Genomic DNA, 21,839 nt, shown 5'->3' with positions numbered 1-21,839 from the left:
TGTTCAATTTCAATTGAAGATGCCTTTGAGATAAGAGGCAAAACATCTTAAGAAACTAAAACAAGTCAAGTTGCTTTCAATAAAACTTAAATTCTTTAGCCATAACACCAAAGGAACTAAATTATTCATTACGCAACGTAATACAAAACTGATGAACAGACTGAGGTCACTGTACTGACCGTGGAATCAACAAAGTTCCAAAGGCTTCTCCACTTCAGAGAATAAACGTACTCAGTAAATGTCATGACACTCTGATTTTTACATTATGCATAAATGTATTGTATCTAGCAATTAACAATGGATAAGGGTTTTCAAACAGGCCAACATATTCATTCAAATACAACTTGTTTAACTGGTATACTATATGCCAGAGGTCTATATAGGCTTTTGTGACTTGTTCTATAGTGTCCATCTCTGTCACCACCTAACTGACTGGATCTCCCAAATTAATGATAGAAATAATTCCCCTAATAAGAGTTTTGGCAACAGAAAATATTGGACGTTGACATTCAAAGAGTCTTTGAGCGCAGCAAGTGACTTCCAGTTCCGAGTTTGGCCAAAATTATTCTAACGAACAGCCCTGTTTGGTTATTGCGATCATCCCTACTGATCATCAATCGACAGACAATTTCTTTGTCTTCAGCCCATTTTCTTACAGAATAGGATGATATTTTGCTAAAGTGCAAAGAGAGGAAGGATTTTGTAATGACTAACAGGGATAGAAAAAAAAATTTGTAGCAGAAATGGCAGTTGTTTCAGGCAGGGATCAGATCCGGACCTGGTGTTACCCAAACTTACTGTGTTATGGGTCTGGCTGCACTCCATTGTACTTTGTTGCATCCTATTGGGCGTAGATCTCAAGTTAATTTTGAAACTATTAGAGCAGTTTCACCACTCGTCATCGGTTCATTTTAGGCATTGCTCTTGGTCCAGCATCAATTCCTCGATATTTACTGACGTTGTTTCAGCTGTTCATATCGGTTTATCTAGTTCTACCACCCCCGCCATTGTTGGGTCTACATTTCAGAACAAATGCTCGAGATCAATGTAATCACACTTAGTCAACCCCACTGGTCACTCATTGGTCCGACCTTCAAAGTGGCTGAGTGAACTTTCATGCTTATAAAACATTATTTCAAGATGACACATCATTTCAGTATGTCTATCAGCCTGTTATATTTTGTTATTAATTGGTGTTCATACTGCCCAAGAGATCACACTGGAAGAAGAGTAAGGGCACCAAAAGCATTAGGATTTATTTTACTGAGCAAGTTAAAGAGAAAACTTTGACCTGATCAATAATAGGTTTGGGTGTTGCCCAATAAAAAAAATATAAAAATGATGGAGTAGAGAATGGATGGATCAAATGACTAACCAGCATTACTCTCTTTATAGGCCCTGCTGATGAAAAAAAAAAAAAAAAATAGTAAACAATGATATCTTACCAGTTGTAGATAGTACAATGTCAAGATTGGGCTTGTGCACTATATTTGTACATGGCAGCCATCCCAGGGGGTAGATTTGTGTACTACGATAACACACAATCACAACATATCACCTATTGTCTGGGGCAAAGAGACAAGTAGAAGTAACTGCTCACATCACTGAATATACATGATACATGAAATCTTGTGATTTATTCAGATCACAGGACCTCTGGGGAAGTTACAATCCTGCTCATTCTTTCGTTTTTAGTTTGAAACCTTTTCTTTCAACTGTTTCCTGCATCCTGATTTATGCGTCATTTAAGCTTGTCAGTTCCGTTAATATCATGTTATTTGTCTTTTTATGGTGTCTTTAACTGGATGTGAGTCTCAAATTGTCAGGTGCATATTCCAAAGGGAATAGAAAGTTACTAAAGTATTGTTTAAATGCAGAGTAATCTTTCTAAAGACCACTTTAAGGAATCCAAATCACATGCTTAGCTGTTCATTTGTGCAACCACCCTTGAAGCGTATAGTGTTGTTACCCAAAACTACGTATAGAGTTGGATTGGTTTCCCCTGAATAATTATTTCTGAAAATGTCAGTGGTGTATGACTCTGCTCTAAATATGCTACAATGACAGTGGAGTTGTGTTTACTTTCTGCAAGGTGTTATTTTTTTCACTCAATGTTTTTAAATCTGTATTTCATTAAAAAAAAAAAAAAATGCTTGTGTTTCTGTTATTTTATATGCTTTGTGTACACAAATTAAATTTTGTTATGGGAATGTATTTAAAAGAACATTGTTATTATTTAAGTGGTTTCAATTTCAATTACTGCTCTTGTTGAAATGCCTCTTTTCCAATCTCCATCTCTATGTTGCCAAACATGCTATTTTGAATTTCCCTGTGCCTCTCTATGTCTCTCCCCGCTTCAATAACAGGGGCCCATGCAAAAAAACAGGGCGAGGATTTAGCGGATAACGACGGTGATGAAGATGAAGGTATTTTCCATGGTGAACAAAGATGGTGCATGATTTCCTTCTAAAAAATCTCACTGTTTTCCGATCATTTATGGATTTTTTTATTATTATTATTATTATTTTTTTTTTCTAATTGCAAATGCAATCATCCAGCACCCCTGTCACATTATAAACTGTAGAGCATTGCTGTAAAATAGAGTGCATGTGAGTGAATGTGAAGGCTCTTGTTCCAAGGCATCTAAGTTCAGTTGATGAAAAGAGTGTTTGGCTTTAGAGTCAGACAGGCTCTAGTGGCTGGCTGGATAACCCAGAACAGGCAGAGTCATTTTAATATCTCGTAGTGACACAAGGGCAGAAGCAGTGGTTGGAGCCCCTTTTTAAGGTGTGGCCAGCAGCTGTATTGGTGACGATAATAGCAGAGGGAAAGTGAAGCAGCAGTGTAATATCAGACCGTTCACTAGGTCTGACAGCAGATTTAGATGAGGAGCGGCAGTTCAGGAGTGCTGCTGGAGAGGATTAGAGGCGAGAGGTGTAGAAAATGGGGAGTTGCTGCTCAGCAATCGTATTGTTCACTTTCCATATTTATCTTGGGATATTCCTGGCTCAGGGTGGATCTCTGCCGAGATTAGAATGAGAGACGATTCTTGTGCTGCAACAGAAACGGCTTAAGTCTCTGAATCTAAATCAAACCCTTGATATAGCCCCACCCTCATCTTCTAACACCACTTTAGGGCAGGTGATGCAAGCCTGATGTTGTTATCAAGGCAAAGCCCTTGGTTTATGCTCCATTTGTTTATGATGGACATTACTGTATGTGTACATTGATGAACAATATTTAACTGTATGTCTGGAGCAAAGCTGTTTGGGACCACAGTACATGTTTAGGGCATAAGGACTTTCTATTTGGCAGGCCAACTGAACTGTTCACTTATTTGTTTTGAATGTGTGCACAGTGAGTGCTGGCATTGCTGTGGGTCCCGCATTGGGTTTGAAACCCAGCTGGGTTGTCTCCAGATGTTTAAGGGTTTGTAGGGAAGCTCCTTCGTCTTTGCCAGTGGGCGCCTCACTGAATAAGAAGCCTCACGCTGGCCTTGATCACAGAACAGGAAGCGTTGCCATGGCACCACTTTGACACACAGGTGTTTCCTCATTCAAGGCCAGGGCGAGCTGTTACAACTGAAGCCAAATTGCCTTCAGTCTTTGACTTGACTGTGTGTATGCATGCGTGCGTGTGCGGGTTTGTCTTCCTTCAAGCAAGCCCACATGCGTCAGTAATGTCGCCCTAAGTCCGTTTAAAATTGCTGACAAGTGCCGATCCCTTTGTCTGGCAAGTCTTTGCATGTGTACACAGTGGCTTGGTGTCCAAGCTGTTGTGCTAGACTAGCCTCACTGAAAATATGACAAGTCTATTCTTTACTGAGCGCAACTAATGCTATTTACAGAGCATCACCGTAGAAGCACAATACGGTCCCAGCAGAATCTCTGCTGCTGCACTGTAACTAATGCATGTGTGACAGAGTTAGCCATCAATCCCTGAACATGATTCAGAAGATTTTCATTGTTCTGGTGAATGTGTTGAACTGTCATATCAAACCAGTATTCAGGGACACCCCTTTGTTCCTCTGTAATTCCCCACACAGAGAACTGTTACCTCTGTAAAAAAAAAAAAAAAAAAAAAAAAAAAAAAAGACTTTCCTCACCACAAATCGCAAAGTCCTTGTAAGCTGTCTCACATACCACTGCTCTCACGAGCAGCTGTACTATTATTGCAGGTAACAGCAATCTCCGTGTTGCATTACCAATGAAAATTAAACATTTGTATTCAAGTTAAAGGACACGAAGAATCTGAACACCCGCAGAACTCCCCCTCTCTTTCTGTCTCACTTCTTGGCCGATGCACCTCTTATCCACATATTCTCATTCAGTTGAGAAAGCTACTGTCTTGTCTGGTCTCCCTGTGTAACCCACTCCATCTCTCCGTCTGTTCATCCCAGCGTTACCATGCTGTCTCAGTTGGCAGTCTGTCTATCCCAGGCTAATTTGCTCTCCCCCTCTATTGTATCTGAACTGCCCCTCCTCCCTGTTATAACCCTCCAGACATGTTCTTAAATTCTAATTGAAATAAATGTTGGAACAATAGTGTTGCCAGAGAAATGTTACATATGTATAGCAATCATAATAAACAAGTTTAGATTAAAAAAAAAAATAAAAAAAAAAAAGGCTGTGGAACAGTCAATAAAAAATATTCAACTGAGACGAAGAGATAACCAAAAGGAAATATGTAGCAAGGAATATAATGCCTCTTTATTCTGTATATTTCCTTGTGTCCGCTGGCTGTCCCTGAGGCTCTCCCTCTTAGCCCTTCTGTCTGTTTGTCTGCCCCTGTGTCGGGCTGTCTGTCCCTTTGTGTCCGCCCATCTGTCTGCGCAACAGTCAACCCCCTGGCACCTCAAAGTGCATTCAAATTCTACACGTCGCTCCCTCCAGCAGCACGAGCATGCATGTGGGCCAAGTTGCTGTGATTTACACCAGCCCACAATCAAGACTCAATTTTACAGAGGCTGTTATTGCACTGTAAAAGGGAGTGCAAGCTTTCAATCACCTACCTGCTGTTGTTAGATAAAGGTGGGCATGTAAATAGAGGAAGTGAGGCTGTGTAGGAGCTAAATCTCCCAGGTGGAACATGGCAGTGGTGTCGAGGTACTGTGCCCAGTGATAGGCGGGGAGAGGCAGCCGTCCCCACTCCACCTCTAGAGTGTCTCGCACCACTGCTGCCTCAGCCCTCTCCCACTGATGAAAAGTAGATCTGTGTTGGTCTGTCATTTGGCACATTGAAACTAATCAATAAGAATGCTTCCACCACATATACTTGCTTCCAAGCTCCACAAGCAGGCCCTGGAAAAGACAACAGACAGACATACCCCCACCCCCAGACACCCTCTCCATGGTTGCTGTGCCAGGGAGCAGAGCTGAGCTCCACCTGCCTGGGTATTACCATTAATTCCATTGCACAGGCCTGACTGGATCCCCATCCAGCAAAGCCCTCAGCTCAGCTCAGGCAGCCTGGAGAGTGCTAAATCGACAGTGGGGGCAATTCACACACCGTTTTCTCCATTCTGCCACTATCCTATTCTCTCTGATGTGGCGGGACGAGGAATTGTGCCCCTTGAAGCCCATTTTATTCAGAGATCTTTGGAATGCTGCAGCTCAGCTTCTTTTTCAAGATAAGCATTGCTGCTAATGGCTAATCCACAAGGGCATCATTTGAGCTATTTCATAGGGAGGGAGAGCAAGACTGTTATTGTTATCTCTGCTCTTTTTCTTCCTTGTCCTTTACTCTTGAGTGCCACTAAATAATTGGGAAGGCAAAAACATGTAAAAACACACTGCCTTTAAAAAATAAATCTGGGGAATGGAGTGGATTCGGGCTTTGAATTAGTTCACTGAGGCACTTTGACTCGTCCCTTATGCAACGGCACAGCACGTCCGAGGGGTTTGTGCGCTGTAGTGTGTTTGTTGGTGTGCTGTAGTCAACCCCTCAGTGAGTTTGTACAGTATAATGCCAGCCTCTGTGGCTCGCACCATTGACAGCGGGCTTCCTTGAAAGACTAAAGGTTTACTCCTCTTTCACTCGGGGAGTAAACAGCTGTCTCTGGGTCTTAAAGATGACAGCACCTCCACTGCTTCCTCCTCTCATCCAGATCCAGGCCAGCTGTAGGGGGCTTTGGCTAATAGCCGTGCAGTGTCGCTCCTTTCATTTTACTCAGCCTTTGTCTATCCCCATCTCTCTTTTCTCTATCTCCATACATACACACACTGCTTGTGCCCTGCTGCCAACATCATATTTAACACACAAACAGAGCAGCCTGGGTGCAAGAAGTCACCTTCGCACAAAGGTCATTCCTCCCATTACATTTACTGTAGCCATGCCAAGATTTATAGTAGAGGCCCATACATCTCCTTTTTATATACCTTTTTATATATCTCTATACCTACATGTATTAGACCTACCTCAGTTATCAAAATATCTGCTGTTGAGACTACTGTGTAGTATAACATAGTCCAGCTATAAGGTGCTCTTTTTCCTGCCCATGCCTTCACTCCTGATGATTTTCAGGCTCCGAAAATAGCGACAGCTATACAACAGCTATTTTTTGTTTTTTGTGTGGTCCTCCTCCCACTGTTTTTTGTGAGTCCAAAATATAAAATTTGTTAGTGTGTGCTCCTTCACTTCAGCCCATACTACCCTCCAAGGCTTAGTCACACAGTGCTAGTTCATTTGATTCTGTATGAATGGAATATCAAGCAGACATTCAGTGACATTCAGAGTACTGTCAGTGACTTGTACAATAACACAAGCTGCGTTATAATTTGCTGTAATTACACTGCCTGTTTTGTGAGGAGCTCCCCAGATAAACTATATGCAGCTCTTAAATGTGACCATGGCCAGTAATGGACTTGTCATGAATGAACTGTGAAGCTGGGCCTGACAAGAGCTCTACAGTAGGGTACATGTCATGTCCTGCCACATCAGGACATTGTCACCCGTTTCCCCCCTACCTCAGACCTCGTTGATAGCCGCTGACAGCCACCATGTTTCACCAAGTGTTGACACAGTGAATGCCACCGACACTTATCTCCACTCGCCTTTGTCCTGTCCCACTCCGCAGTGTCAAGGCCGGTTCTGGGGCGCTTAACGTCAGATATATGACTGACTGCTCTCAATGGAGTGAGAGGCAAAGGACAAAAAGGTGGAGGTACAGGTGGGGAGGGAAAATAAGATACCGGGGGAAAGGACGGAGTGCTCCGAGCCCTCCTGGTGGGATTCACTTGCAGCAGCAACACTTAGAGGCTCAGGTTAGGCCTGAGTTATGCCTCCCACTGACACTCCAATCAGTCCAAAGCCACTGTGAGGCACCTCTGAAAGGTTGTGCCGCTCAGTCCCTTCTCAAATTCATGCACTGTGATGTATTTGTAGGTGTGACTGTCCTCACTGGCCAAACAGAAAACCTTTGATTTATTTATTCAATGGGCCGTTTTCAGTCGATTTGTTTCTCCTATGATACGATTATTTGCTGTTTGTATGACGTGTGCTGGGAGTGTATGTTGCTGTAGAGTACATGCTGCATGATCTCACTTGTTTGGTTGAAAGAAACATGTTAGAAAACTGATATGTTCTTGTACATGAATTATTGTTCTGTTCAGCTTGCACATCATCTGTCATCTACATTTCCATCATTCACTGTTTTTTGTTCATCTGCAAACGTTTATTTTTATTTATATTTTCGAGCTCATTGTGGATGGAGTTTTATTGCAAATCTACCAGTATGTGCATTAATCAGCATATCTCTGTTTCTTTTCTACCACAGCTCTAGTGCTGAGTCTTGATGCTATGAATATGTGTGCTGATGTAATGATGTGTTTGCCTCAGAGAAGTAGTGAATCAGGAAGTAAGCTTTTTGAGGTAGCCACTTAGTCACCTGTTTCACCAGATTAGGCCGTGCACAGTGACCAACAAAGCTCTGACCTGATTGGTTAAGACGAGCTGCCCCTCTCTTTACCTCCGAGTCATACAGTGATCTGGCCCAGATGCAGATGTCTCCAAAAAGGGTTATTGTGTTTTCCACTGTAACCCAAAATTCAATTGGGATCTGTTGCATGTATATCTTCCTCCAGTGACGAATCAGTGTCATTGAGAACTGTATATCACATCTATGTGACACTTCCCACATCAGATCAACTCAATAAATAGATTAGAACAAGTGGAGCTTCAATGTTTTGTATCGCTCTACCAAAGGGATTTAACTGTTGTCATGGAGACATGATGTGATTCAACAAAAGAGGTGACTGATAACATTGACATGACTAATCTCTTTTTCTTATTTCTGCCCCCTGTTCCTTCTTCCTCTCTGCCATTCTCTTTGTATCTGTGGCCCATTTGTTTGAGTAGCTTGTGTAGGATATCGTTTTGCTGCCCCCTCCCTCAATCCCCCCCCCCCCCTTCCCTTTCTGACTGTACTTTTCATGCTTTGTCACCCCATGCATCCCCTCCTCCTCTTGTCTAAGATAAGTGTGTGCATAGAGAAGTGTCAGCTATAAATCACATTCCACTGTGTAGCCTTCTCAGATACCAGCAAGATAAAGGAAGCCATAAATAAGGCCACATCATATCCAAGTTATTGCTTTGCTTTTAAACGTAACAGGGCCATGAATAACCAAGGGAATGATGAAAAAAACAACTGTGAATCAAGGCCAAGCTGTGCTATAGGGGTTACAGAAATAAAAACTGTCTTTACGAAATGCATTTAAGTAGTTGTCTTGTATGTTGAGCACTCTAATGTGATGGGGTGCATAATGACGAGGAGTGCCTGCAGATCGATGCAGACTGGGCTGTGCAGGATGTGGTCTGCGATTAGCTGTTCTTGAGGATTTCGAATTTTGGTTCTCCGTCGCCATAGCAACCAGAATACAATACCACCCTTTGAAAATCTGAGCCCATTGCTTTCTTTCATTTTCCTGCTCTCTTTAGTTTTTCTCTTTTTCCGTCTTTTTCTCTCCTTTTTTTTTTTTTTCCTTTCTGTCTTCCCTCCAGTCTGTCTTTGTGTTTCTCTCTCCTCCTCTCTGTCTTCCTCGCTCGTTGCCCTCCTACCCCTTCTCATTCTCACCACTCAGGGCTTAAGGGGGGGGGGGGGGGGGGGGGAGAGAGGCAGGGAGTTTGGAAAGAGATGGAGAGAAGGCGGGAGAGAAACAGGGAGAGACAGGGGAGAGTCTGTGAGTGAAAGCGATACAAAGTGAGGGAGGGGAAGGCGAGAAGCTACACAGAACGCGGGGGGAGCAGGAGTGAAAATGAGAGAGAGTTTCTTGTCCTGTCTCCCAGCTCCAGCTAGCCAGTCAGTAATTCAGTCTATTCCTCAGACAGAGGCTTTCTTCTTCCCTCTACCTCTGGATGTGCTTTATCTGGCTGGAGTGTCGCTCCAGCTGGGGATCAAATCCTGCTTGGGGAATAAAATAAACAACATTTTACCAAAACCGAAGCAGAAATGCGCCTGTTTGCAACTCCAAGCAAGACCGTGCAAATACACGGCCGCAGCCTGATAGGCCTGCGCAAAGCGGAGGTGCAAGGTAGCATTGTGTAATTAGCCACTGCATTTTCCCTATCACTGTCAAGTCAGATTAGCCTTCTCCCTGCTTAGGAGATGTGTCAGACTACCTCTCTCTTTATTCTCCCTAATGGCTTCCTGCGTGTCTATATTAGGAAGTGGGTCTGCCTCCTGGAAGGCAATGCAACACCAAGTGCAGCCCTAGTAGTATGGTTAATATGACATAAATGATTAGCCACATTTTCCAGAGCTGAACTCGCCGATTACTATAATAGAGTTGAACTCAACATAAAGCGTGGACATTCATTTGTTTCTCATCCAGCAGATATGATAGAATATTGCTTCCATTTCCATTAGTAGGTCGGCAGACTGTTTGATTACAGCTGGTATCTGGGAGGCGATCGTCAGCTTGTCTGTTTGTGGCCACCATGTGCTGTAACTGCTGTATCTGAATCTGAGCTGACCCTTGATCGGAGTGGGTGGACGACAATGTGAATGTGTTAATGATGGCCGCTCTTGCAGACATACGAGACACCGGGGCCAAGCCTGTGATGGTCTACATCCACGGAGGATCCTACATGGAGGGGACGGGCAACATGATTGATGGCAGCGTCCTGGCCAGCTACGGAAATGTCATCGTTATCACTCTCAACTACCGCGTTGGAGTCCTCGGTAAGCATCTTTTCCTCTCTCTTTTTTTTTTTTCTCCCTTCACCTCCTTGTTCAAGGACATTTTTCTGGGGCATCTTTGTAGGGCACGTAGGTGTAATGAGCGCTGCTGATTGCCACATACACTCCAAATAAGGTCAAGGGAGAAACACAGGACTGTAAATACGTGGACTGGTTCCTGCGCTTCTTGTTGATGTGGTGCTCATGTATAAAAATCACAGTAATTGAGTGTGCCAAATGTGGGTTTGTTGTTGTGACTGGGGTTTAGAATAAATTAAGAAATTATTGTAATGAGGTTGGAAAAAAATGATGAGATGGGCGTGATGCTGGAGCGATAGAGGAGAGGAGAGTCTGTTAGAGAGAACGAGAGGTTTTCTCTCTGAGTTGTGGTTGGTTGCAGATTGACTCACAGCTGAATCCTCTTTCAGACACTTGTGTGTGTGTGTGTGAGAGAGAGAGAGAGAGAGAGAAAGAGAGAGAGAAAGAGAGAGAGAAAGAGAGAGAGAAAGAGAGAAAGGGAGTGTAGAGGCAGAGAAAGAGAGAGAGAGAGGGCAAAAGAGAGTGACAGAGAGCTCCATGGAAACAGCTGCAGAAACACAAAATGGAGTTTGTTAGCGCTCTACCCCAGCTTTGTACCTTTTCCATCCATCTCTCTGACACAGTTGATTTCCCTCCTCACTTATTTTTTTTACATTCAGAGTGGTTGTGGACTGACTACAAACACTTTGAATATGAAATTTAATTTTCATGTTGTTGTTGCTTTTGTTGGGAATATTGCCTGAGATTTGATTCTGCTTGTTGGCAGCTACTGACATAAAATATATCGGTGGTGTTATTCTATGTTTCATATTGTCAACAAATACCATGAAAAGACAAAAATCAAACAAGTCTGTCTCTCTCGGCTTTCAGACTCCCCTGCCCTATCTGGGGCACTCAGCCAGAAGACAGTTGCTTACAATTGTAAATGTTTTACAACAAAGCTTGAATTTTTTGTTTTTAACAACTGGACTAGTTTTAGCAAGCATTGCACAAAGTGAGATTAGCAATGCATTTGCAGAGAATTGTTTTGTGTAACTTAGTGGACACTGGTCACTAGTGCCAAGTATTGTATTTGCATGATACGGAATCACAGTAAAACCAAAGACTGCATGTAAAAATGGGCGTAGCTTCTGGGTCTGAAAAGTAAAGCCAATGCAGAATGTGCCACCAGGGGCTGCCTCCAAAAATGCTCTGGCTCCAATAGACTCCCATTCAAAAAGCATCAACTTCTCCAATGAAATACAAAGTTCGTAAAAAAATTTGCACTACTTATTATGATGTCATTTGTTAAATGCACTCCTACTGATCAGTGTTCTGTCGATCCCTCTACAAATAATTCCATAATTAATTAAATAATAGGCATCAAAGAGAGCTGTGTTTGGGGGCATACCTTGTTTAATTGACATGCCTGAATTGCAGTCAGTTTTCCAGTTTCCATAAAATGTAGCATCACAGTAGCAAGAGTAAAGAAGAGTCATAAAGTCGACAAACTAACTCAGCAGTTTCAGAAGAACAGCAAACTGAGCAATGTACATTTCGTGTACTAGTATTTACAGCAGCTGAGTGATGCACAATATATTGACTCAAAATAAACTACAGTTCCCATGTTCACTGTAATAAAAACACGTAACCCAGTGGATCAGTCTGGCTCATTTATATGTATTAAATAGTTTTTGGAAAACCATGGAGGTGTGTGGCACGGAGAAATAAGCTGTAACAGGAACTCTTGGGGTCGGGGCCCGGGGCTGCCTAAGGGGCTGCTCGATTAATTTGAACAGTCGCTGGATAATTAACAACAGAGCACAACTATACAACCTGTGACAAGTTGTCATTCTGAGACATGATTTAGTTTAAAGGTTTGGAACCACTGAGTGACATCAGGCTTTGGTTGCACAGGCAGTACTTGTTAGATTAACTAAGTTTTGGTTTTGATGTGTTCATGACATTTGTTTGTGCAATACAGAAGAAAAAGATATAGAAGACCGGCAGCCTTATCCTTAAAAGAGCAGTCTGCCTCACCGTGCTGCTCAGAGAACTCCACATGTCAAGAGCAGGAGGGTGACAGAGGACTAGTGCTGCTTTATCCTCCAGCACATTGAGATGATTGCTGAGGTTGAATCACAGAGGCACAACTACATTCATCCTGAGACTCTCTTTTTGATGGAGATGAGAGCGCAACGGCCTATCGATTTTGTCATCAGAACTGCTTGCCTTGAATATGCTGTGTTTCCCTCTGTCATTTTTGTGGAGTATCATTTTGAGCGTTGTAATCAGCCTTCTTGGTGGTAAAGTAGTCGGAGGACTTGGCTGAGCATGCCACCTCATGCTCTTGGTGCCGGTTTAAAGCCGAGCACGTAAGCCTAATACAGATTCATGATCATATTTCTTTTATGGCACTTCAATTATGAGTCAGATGTTTCTTCTCCCACCGCCACATTTCACTAAATGTCATTCTACATGCATGCACACACACCCTCAAAACACCACATGTGCATAGGCACGTTCACACACAGCACACAGACTCGTATCACATCAAGAAGCACACTCTGAGCAGTGAGACAAAGCAAAAACAAACCACACACACACACACATACAGATGTGGTTCGCACACGTGGAAAAAAATACACCCTTAAAAAAAAAAAAAAAAAACCATACACACAAATGCAGTTCACAGAGCAGTGGTGAACTCCCCAGCAGCCATTCTGAGCAATGAGCAGAGAAGAAATGATGCATGTAGTTGAGCGATAATGTCCATCGCTGCAGCATGGTCTGATAATCTCCCCATGGTACAGCTTTAAACTGTTATTACAGACACACTCATATACACCAAATAAAACCCAGGCCAGAGAGAAGTCAGACCATGATGGGCCAATTAACACTAAGCTGTCTGAAGATATTCAGTCATAAAGTATGACTCGCACCACTATATGAGGAATCGTAATTACATGTTTTCATGTTATTTTTGTTTGCAGTTGTTGATTGAATGTGGGTGTCGCTAACAGTTTCAGCATTAATCTAGCCTAAACAGAATTAAATGGAGTAGATTAACTGCTTGTATTGGACACACTGTACATTTGCCTGTGCTCTCAGCCGAAAGCCTCACAGCCTCATATCAGATCATCTAACAGCCAGATGTAAAAAACTGCCAGTTTTTACTTCCCTTCATTTACATAATACAAAAACAATCTGTAGTTTAGATTCGAAGGCAGGACGAAGCAGTTGCATGTAGGAATACAGAGTAAATAAATAAATAGATAAATATTTATGAAAAAATGAAAACCCTTTTAATTAGGCTGCTTAAAAGGATGAGGGAATAATGGAGGCAGAGAGAATTAGACAAGATAATGAGTTTAAAGTGAAAGCAGACGAAGCAACTCAAACTACGCTTTCTGACACTAATATAGCTCTCCCACCGTCCCTGGGCAATCTGAATATTGCATTAATAATGCAGTAAACACCTTTGAAAAACACACAACAATCTGAATATTTAACTCATTTCACAGAAACAATAGACCTAAACTATTAGGCAACAACAGCCCTCACACTATCACATCTGCTGAAAGGTTTTAATGCGGAAAATATTTTCAACCAGCAAATTTCAACAAATTGGAGAGCACCAGCCTCTCGGTAAATATCACTGATGAATGTTTTATTTGTCTTTGTCATTCATTTCATTTTCGTTGCACCGTTTTTTTTTGTGGGTTTTTTTTTGCTGTTACACTGTTTCCAGCTTTTGCAGGGCTTTTTCAACGTTTCACTCAAATGAAGCAAAGTTATTGAGTGATGGTTCAATGTGTTATTAAATATAGATTTAGAGTTTGTTTGGTGTTCTCCAGAATACAGGTCACAGCGGATTAAATCAATATTTCAGTGTGGTTTTATAAGATACACAAAATGTGAATACACTTACATAGAGAAAAAGAGGAACTTGGAGTCAGGTGAAACGCAGCAGAAAGAAGATGAACATGGAACAGAGTTACAGATTCTATTCTGAGTCTCTGATGTGTTGAATCGTTCCCACTTCTGCTCCAATTAAAGAGGAGTCTACTAACTTTCTAGGGCCGTTCTATCATCCCCCTGCAGCTCTTAGGCCTACGCTGCTGTAATGGTAATTATTGCTTCAAAGGGTGGGCCACAATTTTCCTGAGGCCCCATTTGGAGACTTTCATATTTCAACCTTTCACTGTTAAGATGAATGAGAATTCATTTCAGATTTAATCTTTAATTACTTATTGACCCACCACAGTTTGGTTATCAGCAGATGAGATATTGAGTATGGAGTTTTACACTGTCCTGTTAGGGCTTGTCATTCTCCTCTCGGGTCAGTGACCTGTGGAACCGGGTCTGTTTACCAAAGGTAAACAGTGTTTGGATTTCTGCTCATTGATCTACATGTGTGTGTGTGTGTGTGTGTGTGTGTGTGTGTGTGTGTGTGTGTGTGTGTGTGTGTGTGTGTGTGACAGAGAGAAGAACACATTGTGTCTGTTAAAGTGCGTGGCTTGTGTGCCCACATGCATGTGGGTGTTGCAGTGGGTGTGTGGTCCCGTGCACGAGGTGTGCGTGCACATTCCTAGTTGCTGCTCCTTTCTAATGATGTGTAATGAGTCCCAGTCAGAGGGGAGTATCTTGTATCACTGCTCTTTACAAATATAATTACTCACTGGCTCTCCAGAGCATGTCAATTTCCCAGTCCATTGGGGGGAGAGGGGAGGAGGGGGGGACTTAATTACTAGTTTCCAAATGCATTAAAAATTAACAAAGGCCGCCTCTCTTGCCAAAACCCAAGGTGAGACTCTTCCTCTCCGCCGAGTGCTCTAAAAAGGAGAATGGTCAAGTACAGAGTGTACTTGTGGAGAGTTTTCACCTCTGACTTGGTTTATTTGTGACCTTTGATGTCTATCTTCCATATCGCTCTGATCACAGCCACTTTGTGGTGCGACCGTTGCAGCTGCGGACTGTCACCTCGGTCTACTCCAGTTATTCCAGCCTCCAAAAGAATAGTTTTAGATCCAATCAAAATAACCTTAACTCTACTATAGGAGTAGATATGAAAGCAGCACTCTCAGTGTTGAAGCAGCAGCGCCGGTGATTTAGCATTGATTTGTTGAATCGTCAGAGTTATTCTGTGTGTGGCAAGGGACTTTGCCTTTCTATGTTAGCTCCCTAAACTAAAGATGGTGACTGCTGGTGATGCAGCCGGGGATTTGGGGAGCTCGGGATATTTGAGGCCGTGTGTGAACTATAGAGCAAAATAGTGTAGAGTTTGTGTAGTTGTTTTTTTCACTACAGAGTAACTGCTGCGCTCCACTGAGAGTTGAAAAGCACCCAGTGCACTCATGACCTCCTGACCCAAACACTATACTCTGCTGGATGTTGGTTGAGTAGCGATACAATAGCATGTATTCTTGGCACTTCTTGTCTGTGCTATAAAAGCACTGGCCCTTTTTACACCTTTAGGAAAGTACTCAGTGCAGCTTTGATGGCTTACATTATTATATATTATACTATTACATTATCATTGATGCCTTTACACGTAAGCTGCATTTCAATGTTTTAGCAGGCTGCAGAACTTTTCTTATTATTTTATATACTGTTGGGTGGTTTAATATAATGAATAGCAATGCATTACATTGTATTTGTTCCTTCTAGGTTTTAAAAATCTTAATCTGTAAAGGAATTAATAACTAGAACTGTAAAATGAATGTAGTGAAAGTATGATGCAGCGTAAAAAAAAAAAGTTCAATCGAAATGCAATGACCAAAATAGAAAGAGCAGCAAAATACTGCTCTCAGTATGTTACTTGAGTAAATGTACTTACTTACCACCACTGATGATGGCTAATTTTAGTGTAACTTCTGCCATTTTCAGAAGAGACAGATCCCCAGAGTGCCAATTTTCACTGGCGTACAGAAGACTTAAAAACTATGTATGCATGTTGTGGAGGCTGAGACTGCATCTCAAACTAATCCCCCTTGAATGGTTCTTGGATGACTTTACACTAAGTGCCCAGACATATAAAGTGATTAAGTGCAAATGGGGTCCAAGTTATTTGGGTGTATTCCTCCTTGGTGGGAAATAATCTGCATCTGCTTCCACAATTTTACTGTATCCTGCTTTTCTAGAAAATGTGGATCTGGTATTTTTTTTTATTTTTTTTTTACTACCAGTTCATGTGAGGGATATAATCTGTCTGGGTGCATCTCGTGTTATATCGGATGTCTGGGATCACAAAAATCACTGTGAGAGTTATTACGGAATAAAATTCAACATGACAACCTCCCGTGTGGCGAGGGTGAATGGACTTAAAATAAACCCTTCCCATTACACGAGCCTCCCTCAGTACACGTTCCCAGTCTCAGTCATTTTGGTTAGCATCTGATATATGAGCTCAGCACAGAGAAGAAGAATTCTCAAACAGTAGGTGGAAGAAAAAGCAAAGGCAAAGTGAGTTCTCTTTGTCTTTTATTATCAGGACTGGAGCTGAGATGGATATTTACTTGTTTTCATAGCCATTTGGATGAATTCATCCAAATTAAGCAGAGAACAAAAACATTTATTCATCCTATTAATGTCAGGGAGTGAGGGATTGAAGTAATGGTTTTCATGCTCCAGTCTGCAGCAGCTTGTTGATGCTGCTCTCCTACAAATCATTGCCAGGAAATTAACTCTTAAGCCGCTCTTGCTCGACACATCGCTGCAAACGTCTGGCTCTGCAAGACGGGGCCAAGATGGGGCCTATTGTTTCTTGCTGCTTGGCTTTTCACCGTCCCAGAGAAGATGTTTCCTCTCGAGCTTAAAACTCTTGAAAAGTATTGACTGAAAGTGAATGAGGATCATGCTGAGTAGCACTGAGCCCACAGAAATAATTGATGTCAAACAACATTATCACAGCAGGACACAGAATCTTATTCCTGTAGGATGTTTTTTGGAATATAGCACGATAAAGTATTTAAAGGTTATTAACTTTTCATAAATTTGTTTTTAATTGTGCTCTTTCTCAAAAAAGCTCAATTCATTACAGTTGAAATATAAGATCTCAGTTGAAGCACAGCACTGGGCTTTAATTGGCACACATCACATACAGGGGGGTGTCGCTTTGAATGCGATGGATGTTCCTGATTGAAAGAATGTAGTCATTGTTTGAAGAACTAATCGAGACTAATTGTTTTCACCAATCTGGTATCACCCCAAAGAGTTTAATATATCTGTCAGTCCACCACATACCTCGCCTGTGCAGGAAAAGCAAAGTGCCTTAGGTGTAGCTGCCAAAAAACACATTGTTTGAGAGAAATCCATGTCGCTTTCTCACAGATGAACACCCTGCTCTCCTGGGTGAAAGTCCTGGGTTTCATCCATCCAACCACTCCTGACCTGCCACCCTACTCAGACCTTATCACTCTTTATACTATGTCACATGATCTCTGTCACATGACCAGCATCTTTGACTCTGGTCATACTTGCATATACTTTTCATTTGAGTCCAACCAATATACCGGCTGGCTGATTTTATTGGCTGATACCGGCTAGTCACAGATATATCGGTATTGGCGTGTACGCTGGCCGTAGTATGCTGAACTTTTTTTGTTATACACAACATTTTGAAGAAAAATACGCTCCAGGGAAATTAGAAATTCTTCTGTTTGTTTTGTTTTTTAAATATTTTATTATTATTAATTTCCCAGTGAAGTTAACGTTTCAGTGCACTGATGCGAGTGTGTACAATAAACTGTAACATATCTTGCCTACTATTATATGTCTTTGTCACAAGTGTCAAAAGTGTTTATGGGATCAAAAGAATATTGCTCAATGTATTGATATCTACATTTCTTTACTCCCTAATATTGGTATCAGCATCGGCCACAAGAATCCAGGCCAAACGCAACACTGACACGATATCCTCTAGAGGCTGACAGGTATGTTACACACTTTGCTGTAATACCGGGATGGTTTTTGAACACTAATGGGGAAGTCCAAAATCTGGAACCTGCAGCTGAGTTTTCTCACGCTACTGCCTTCATGCAGTATTTTGTTTCTATAAAATCAGACAGACAGACATGAAACATACCAACATACAAATACAAATACAAATACAAATACAAATACAAATACATACAAATAACATACAAACATTAATAAAGTGAAATAAAATTTAAAAAATAAAAATAAAAAAACAACATCAATAGTTTGAAGCCAAACAGAACCTTTTTCACAGCAGACATATCTGCTTGTCATGCAGGAGAATCACAGGAGTAATCAATGACATTAAAAATGATCCTCCCCATTTAGGTGAGATACTTTGACCTTGTTCAGACTGCCAGTCCAAATAATTTTTTTTTACATATCCAGACAACAAAAACCACATGAAATGCATATTGGATCCAAACCATATTTGGAGGTAGTTTGAAATGTGATTCCAATTGGATTTCTACAATGTGTCTCAGTTGAATTTCCTGCATCACTCACACACAATGATGATGTCATTTTCAGAGTGACAGAGTGAGCAGAATCTATGCTACCACTAGCAGAGTGCTATCAGAGAGTGGATATTTTGGCGCTATGGAAGACAATGAGAACAACAGTCTGTGAAAAGATACCGAAATAAATCGTCTGCGTTGGAAAGCCACATAACCAGCGTAGCTACACATATGTCGTTACCCCAGCAACCCATGCGGATAGGTTGGTGATGCCTGGACACACTGAATCTGATGCGGACAGTCTGTCCTAAAGATCTGAAACAAATCGGATTTGCCTGCAGTCTTAACAAAGCCTTTAAATATTTTCTGTTGTTGCTAGTTCACATTGAAAACAACTAATTGGCAAAACAGAGGATGGCTCATATGTCAAGCAGCCACAGGAAATGCACTGTATTTGTCGGAGAGGTCAGCACTGACAGCAGTCGTTTATCAAAAGTGCTTTTTACAAAACAAAACACTGTCATTTGCAGCAGCTTTGATAGGGGATCAATTTTAAATACGGCAGGTGACATGAACATTGTGGGTCTATTTTTCCCCGAAACAATTACCATCTGATCATTTTGGCTTCACAACTGTAGAGAAATCATTTGTTTTCATTTGTTTTCATCGGCTACATCTGCTAAAGCAAAAACCACAGTTACTAAATTATGATTTGAAAAAGGGACACAGCAAGACAGCAGAATTAAAATGGCCTATCAGGTAATTTCTTTTGTTTTTTTCTCCTTTGATCACAGTAGCAGGTATGTGGGCTGATTTTATGGAATTTGACTCACTTCCAGCTTTGACAGACACAGTGCTTAATTGATGATTCCATGTTGCATTTATTTCAGCTTTGAGATTTTACAAATGTCAATTTGAACTCCAACCAGCTGAGATATATTTAAGAGCCATCCATCCATTATCAATACACGCTTTATCCTGAACAGGGTCACGGGTGGGCTGGAGCCTATCCCAGCTCACTTTGGATACACCCTGGACAGGCCGCCAGTCCATCAAAGGGCCAACACATAGAGACAGACGGAAACAAAGACCATTCACGCTCTCGTTCACACCTGCTGATAATTTGTAGAACCACCAATTAACTTGAGGAGCATGTTTTGGGTTTTTGCACAGGGAGAACATGCAAACTCTGCACAGAAAGGCCCAGGCCCGGATTTGAACCAAGAACCTTTTCACTGTGAGGCGACAATGCTAACCACTGCAACACTGTGCCACCCCATATATTAATTTTATATTTAAGAGCTGCTGTTTGAAATGCCTTGTTTTACGGTGCTGTTTCTGTAAGTCGAACCACTTGCTCAGAATCATCACAGCAGCGTTGTTCGAAGATGTTTGAAACTGAATTAACAAATTCCCCATTACTGTTGGGAGTTGAACTCAGATTGCTAATGTACTGTTGATAAGAGTTTTGTCCTTCCGCCTCATCCTAGAACAAATGGAAACAGGAACAGAACTCATTATATTTCATAAGCATGACATTTCGGAAAACTGTGACATTAAGAAATCAATTTCTGTGTTACAGTGCTGCTTTTCAGTACGCAAAACAAGCCTTGCTGTACTGTAGCGCTGTCCAGAGATAGAAAAATATGTCGAGATGATCACAGTGCTTTTATCAAAACAGTAAATATGCATTACAAAGACATCAAAGAGCAAACCAGACAATTGCTTTCATCTGGTCCAAGGGTCCTCTGCAGCGTCTCATGTAAAAATGGAAAGCTTCACCCAAAGATGGCAATATGAAGTGCACAGATGGAACAGCAGTTCACTGAGGGAAAATGTCAACCTTGTGTCAGTGTTTGTGGTTGAGCTGCTTTATTGCTGGAGATTTGACCTTTACTGCTCGTGATGGAGAACGTGCTTCTTGTGAAGCTTTCATTTGCATCCTAAACATTAGTAAACATTATTCCAATTCAGTCTATTATGGCGCACCAAAATTGTAGTTTTTCAGGCAGAGATTTGAGAGGCTCCTCAAAGATAGAGGACTTATATTTGCCGAGCTGCTATCTCACTTGCGCCGACATGGCATGGTAGGGCAACAAGAGATGGCATTTCCATTTCCACCGCAGCACAGTCTGACCCGACACTGATTCGGGGCTATTGCTCCAATTTCCAGGTATGTCGTTCGCTGCCAAAACATTGAGCATAGTTTTGAGTGGTCCTTAAATTTACTATATCTGAGTGTGAGACTCAAATAAAGTACCCAGTAGGCACTTTATACCACATTCCATGCACAGTGGTAGTTGCTGCCAGTGCAGTGATTAAGCGATTCTTTCACCTTTGGTTTTTGTGGCAGAGGCCATTAACTCGGGCAAACAGACGTTTCCCAGTTTTGTGTGAATTGTCTGGAAATTTCTGTGTAAATAAGTGGATCAGAGGGTAGTTCTAAGTAATGCACAATCATTTGCATTTCCAAACTCAAGTGAAGTGAGGGATACAAAGTACCAGAGAAGAAACAATGCAGTCTGTGTAATGGGAACTGCAAATTACTGCTATGTTTCTCCACTGAGATATTGACACAGGGACCAAAAATCAATTAAATGAAAACAGTATAAACAGTATCTCTGTATGAAGTCTTTGAACAAATATCATTCTGTCAAAAGATGATACCAGCGAGATATATTGTATACCCGAAGGTGAATATTTGTATTTCTGAGACTTTTATAACTTTAGTCTATTCCCAACTTGTATTGGGCTTCTTGTTTATGGTGCCTGAAAGATCTATCTGTGGTGATTCATTGCTTGAATGCTTTGTTTCGCTTTATGCTCCGCTCTAGGAGGGAGTATGGGGGCTCCTAATGGCAGCACAGCTTTTCTTCTTAGTGCATTTGTCCTTCAGGGATTTTTAACTTCACAACCAAAATGCACACGGGCGCTTCTTCTTCCTCAGGGCAAAACACATACAGGTAACTGCCTTATCGAACAGAAGCCAAAATGTAAACCTTCTAGATGAGCCCAGTGCACTGTGTTTGATAATTCAGAGAAGGGAAAATAAAATTGTATGAAGCTAAAACTCCCTCCTTTTCAGTTGTTTATTCCCTCTTCAGCGGCATTGTGAAGGAAGGATTATTGCGTAGGTACAGTAAGAGGGGAGACGGGGGGGGGGGGGGGGATTAAGATGTGTCCATCATCAGGTGTGTGTCCTGAGAATGATG

The 21,839-nt window shown here is 41.7% G+C and overlaps 1 protein-coding gene across 3 annotated transcripts in view; it reads left to right on the top strand.

Moving 5' to 3' along the window:
• The window catches only part of nlgn3a (neuroligin 3a), a 114,148-nt gene that overhangs the window by 31,364 nt on the left and 60,945 nt on the right, over positions 1-21,839 (top strand). For 2 of the 3 annotated variants that reach the window (XM_069171434.1, XM_069171433.1), the window contains 2 exons: positions 2,367-2,426; positions 10,028-10,177. In XM_069171434.1, the coding sequence (XP_069027535.1) occupies positions 2,367-2,426; positions 10,028-10,177 (210 nt within the window). The remainder of the gene's footprint in view (positions 1-2,366; positions 2,427-10,027; positions 10,178-21,839) is intronic. The other variant, XM_069171436.1, reaches the window with a different exon arrangement.

Source organism: Embiotoca jacksoni, unplaced genomic scaffold, assembly GCF_022577435.1.
Source record: "Embiotoca jacksoni isolate LCO1_2020_lvr unplaced genomic scaffold, fEmbJac1.0.p SCAF_5, whole genome shotgun sequence".
NCBI lineage: Eukaryota > Metazoa > Chordata > Actinopteri > Embiotocidae > Embiotoca > Embiotoca jacksoni.
This window is presented reverse-complemented; position numbering and strand designations above follow the sequence as displayed.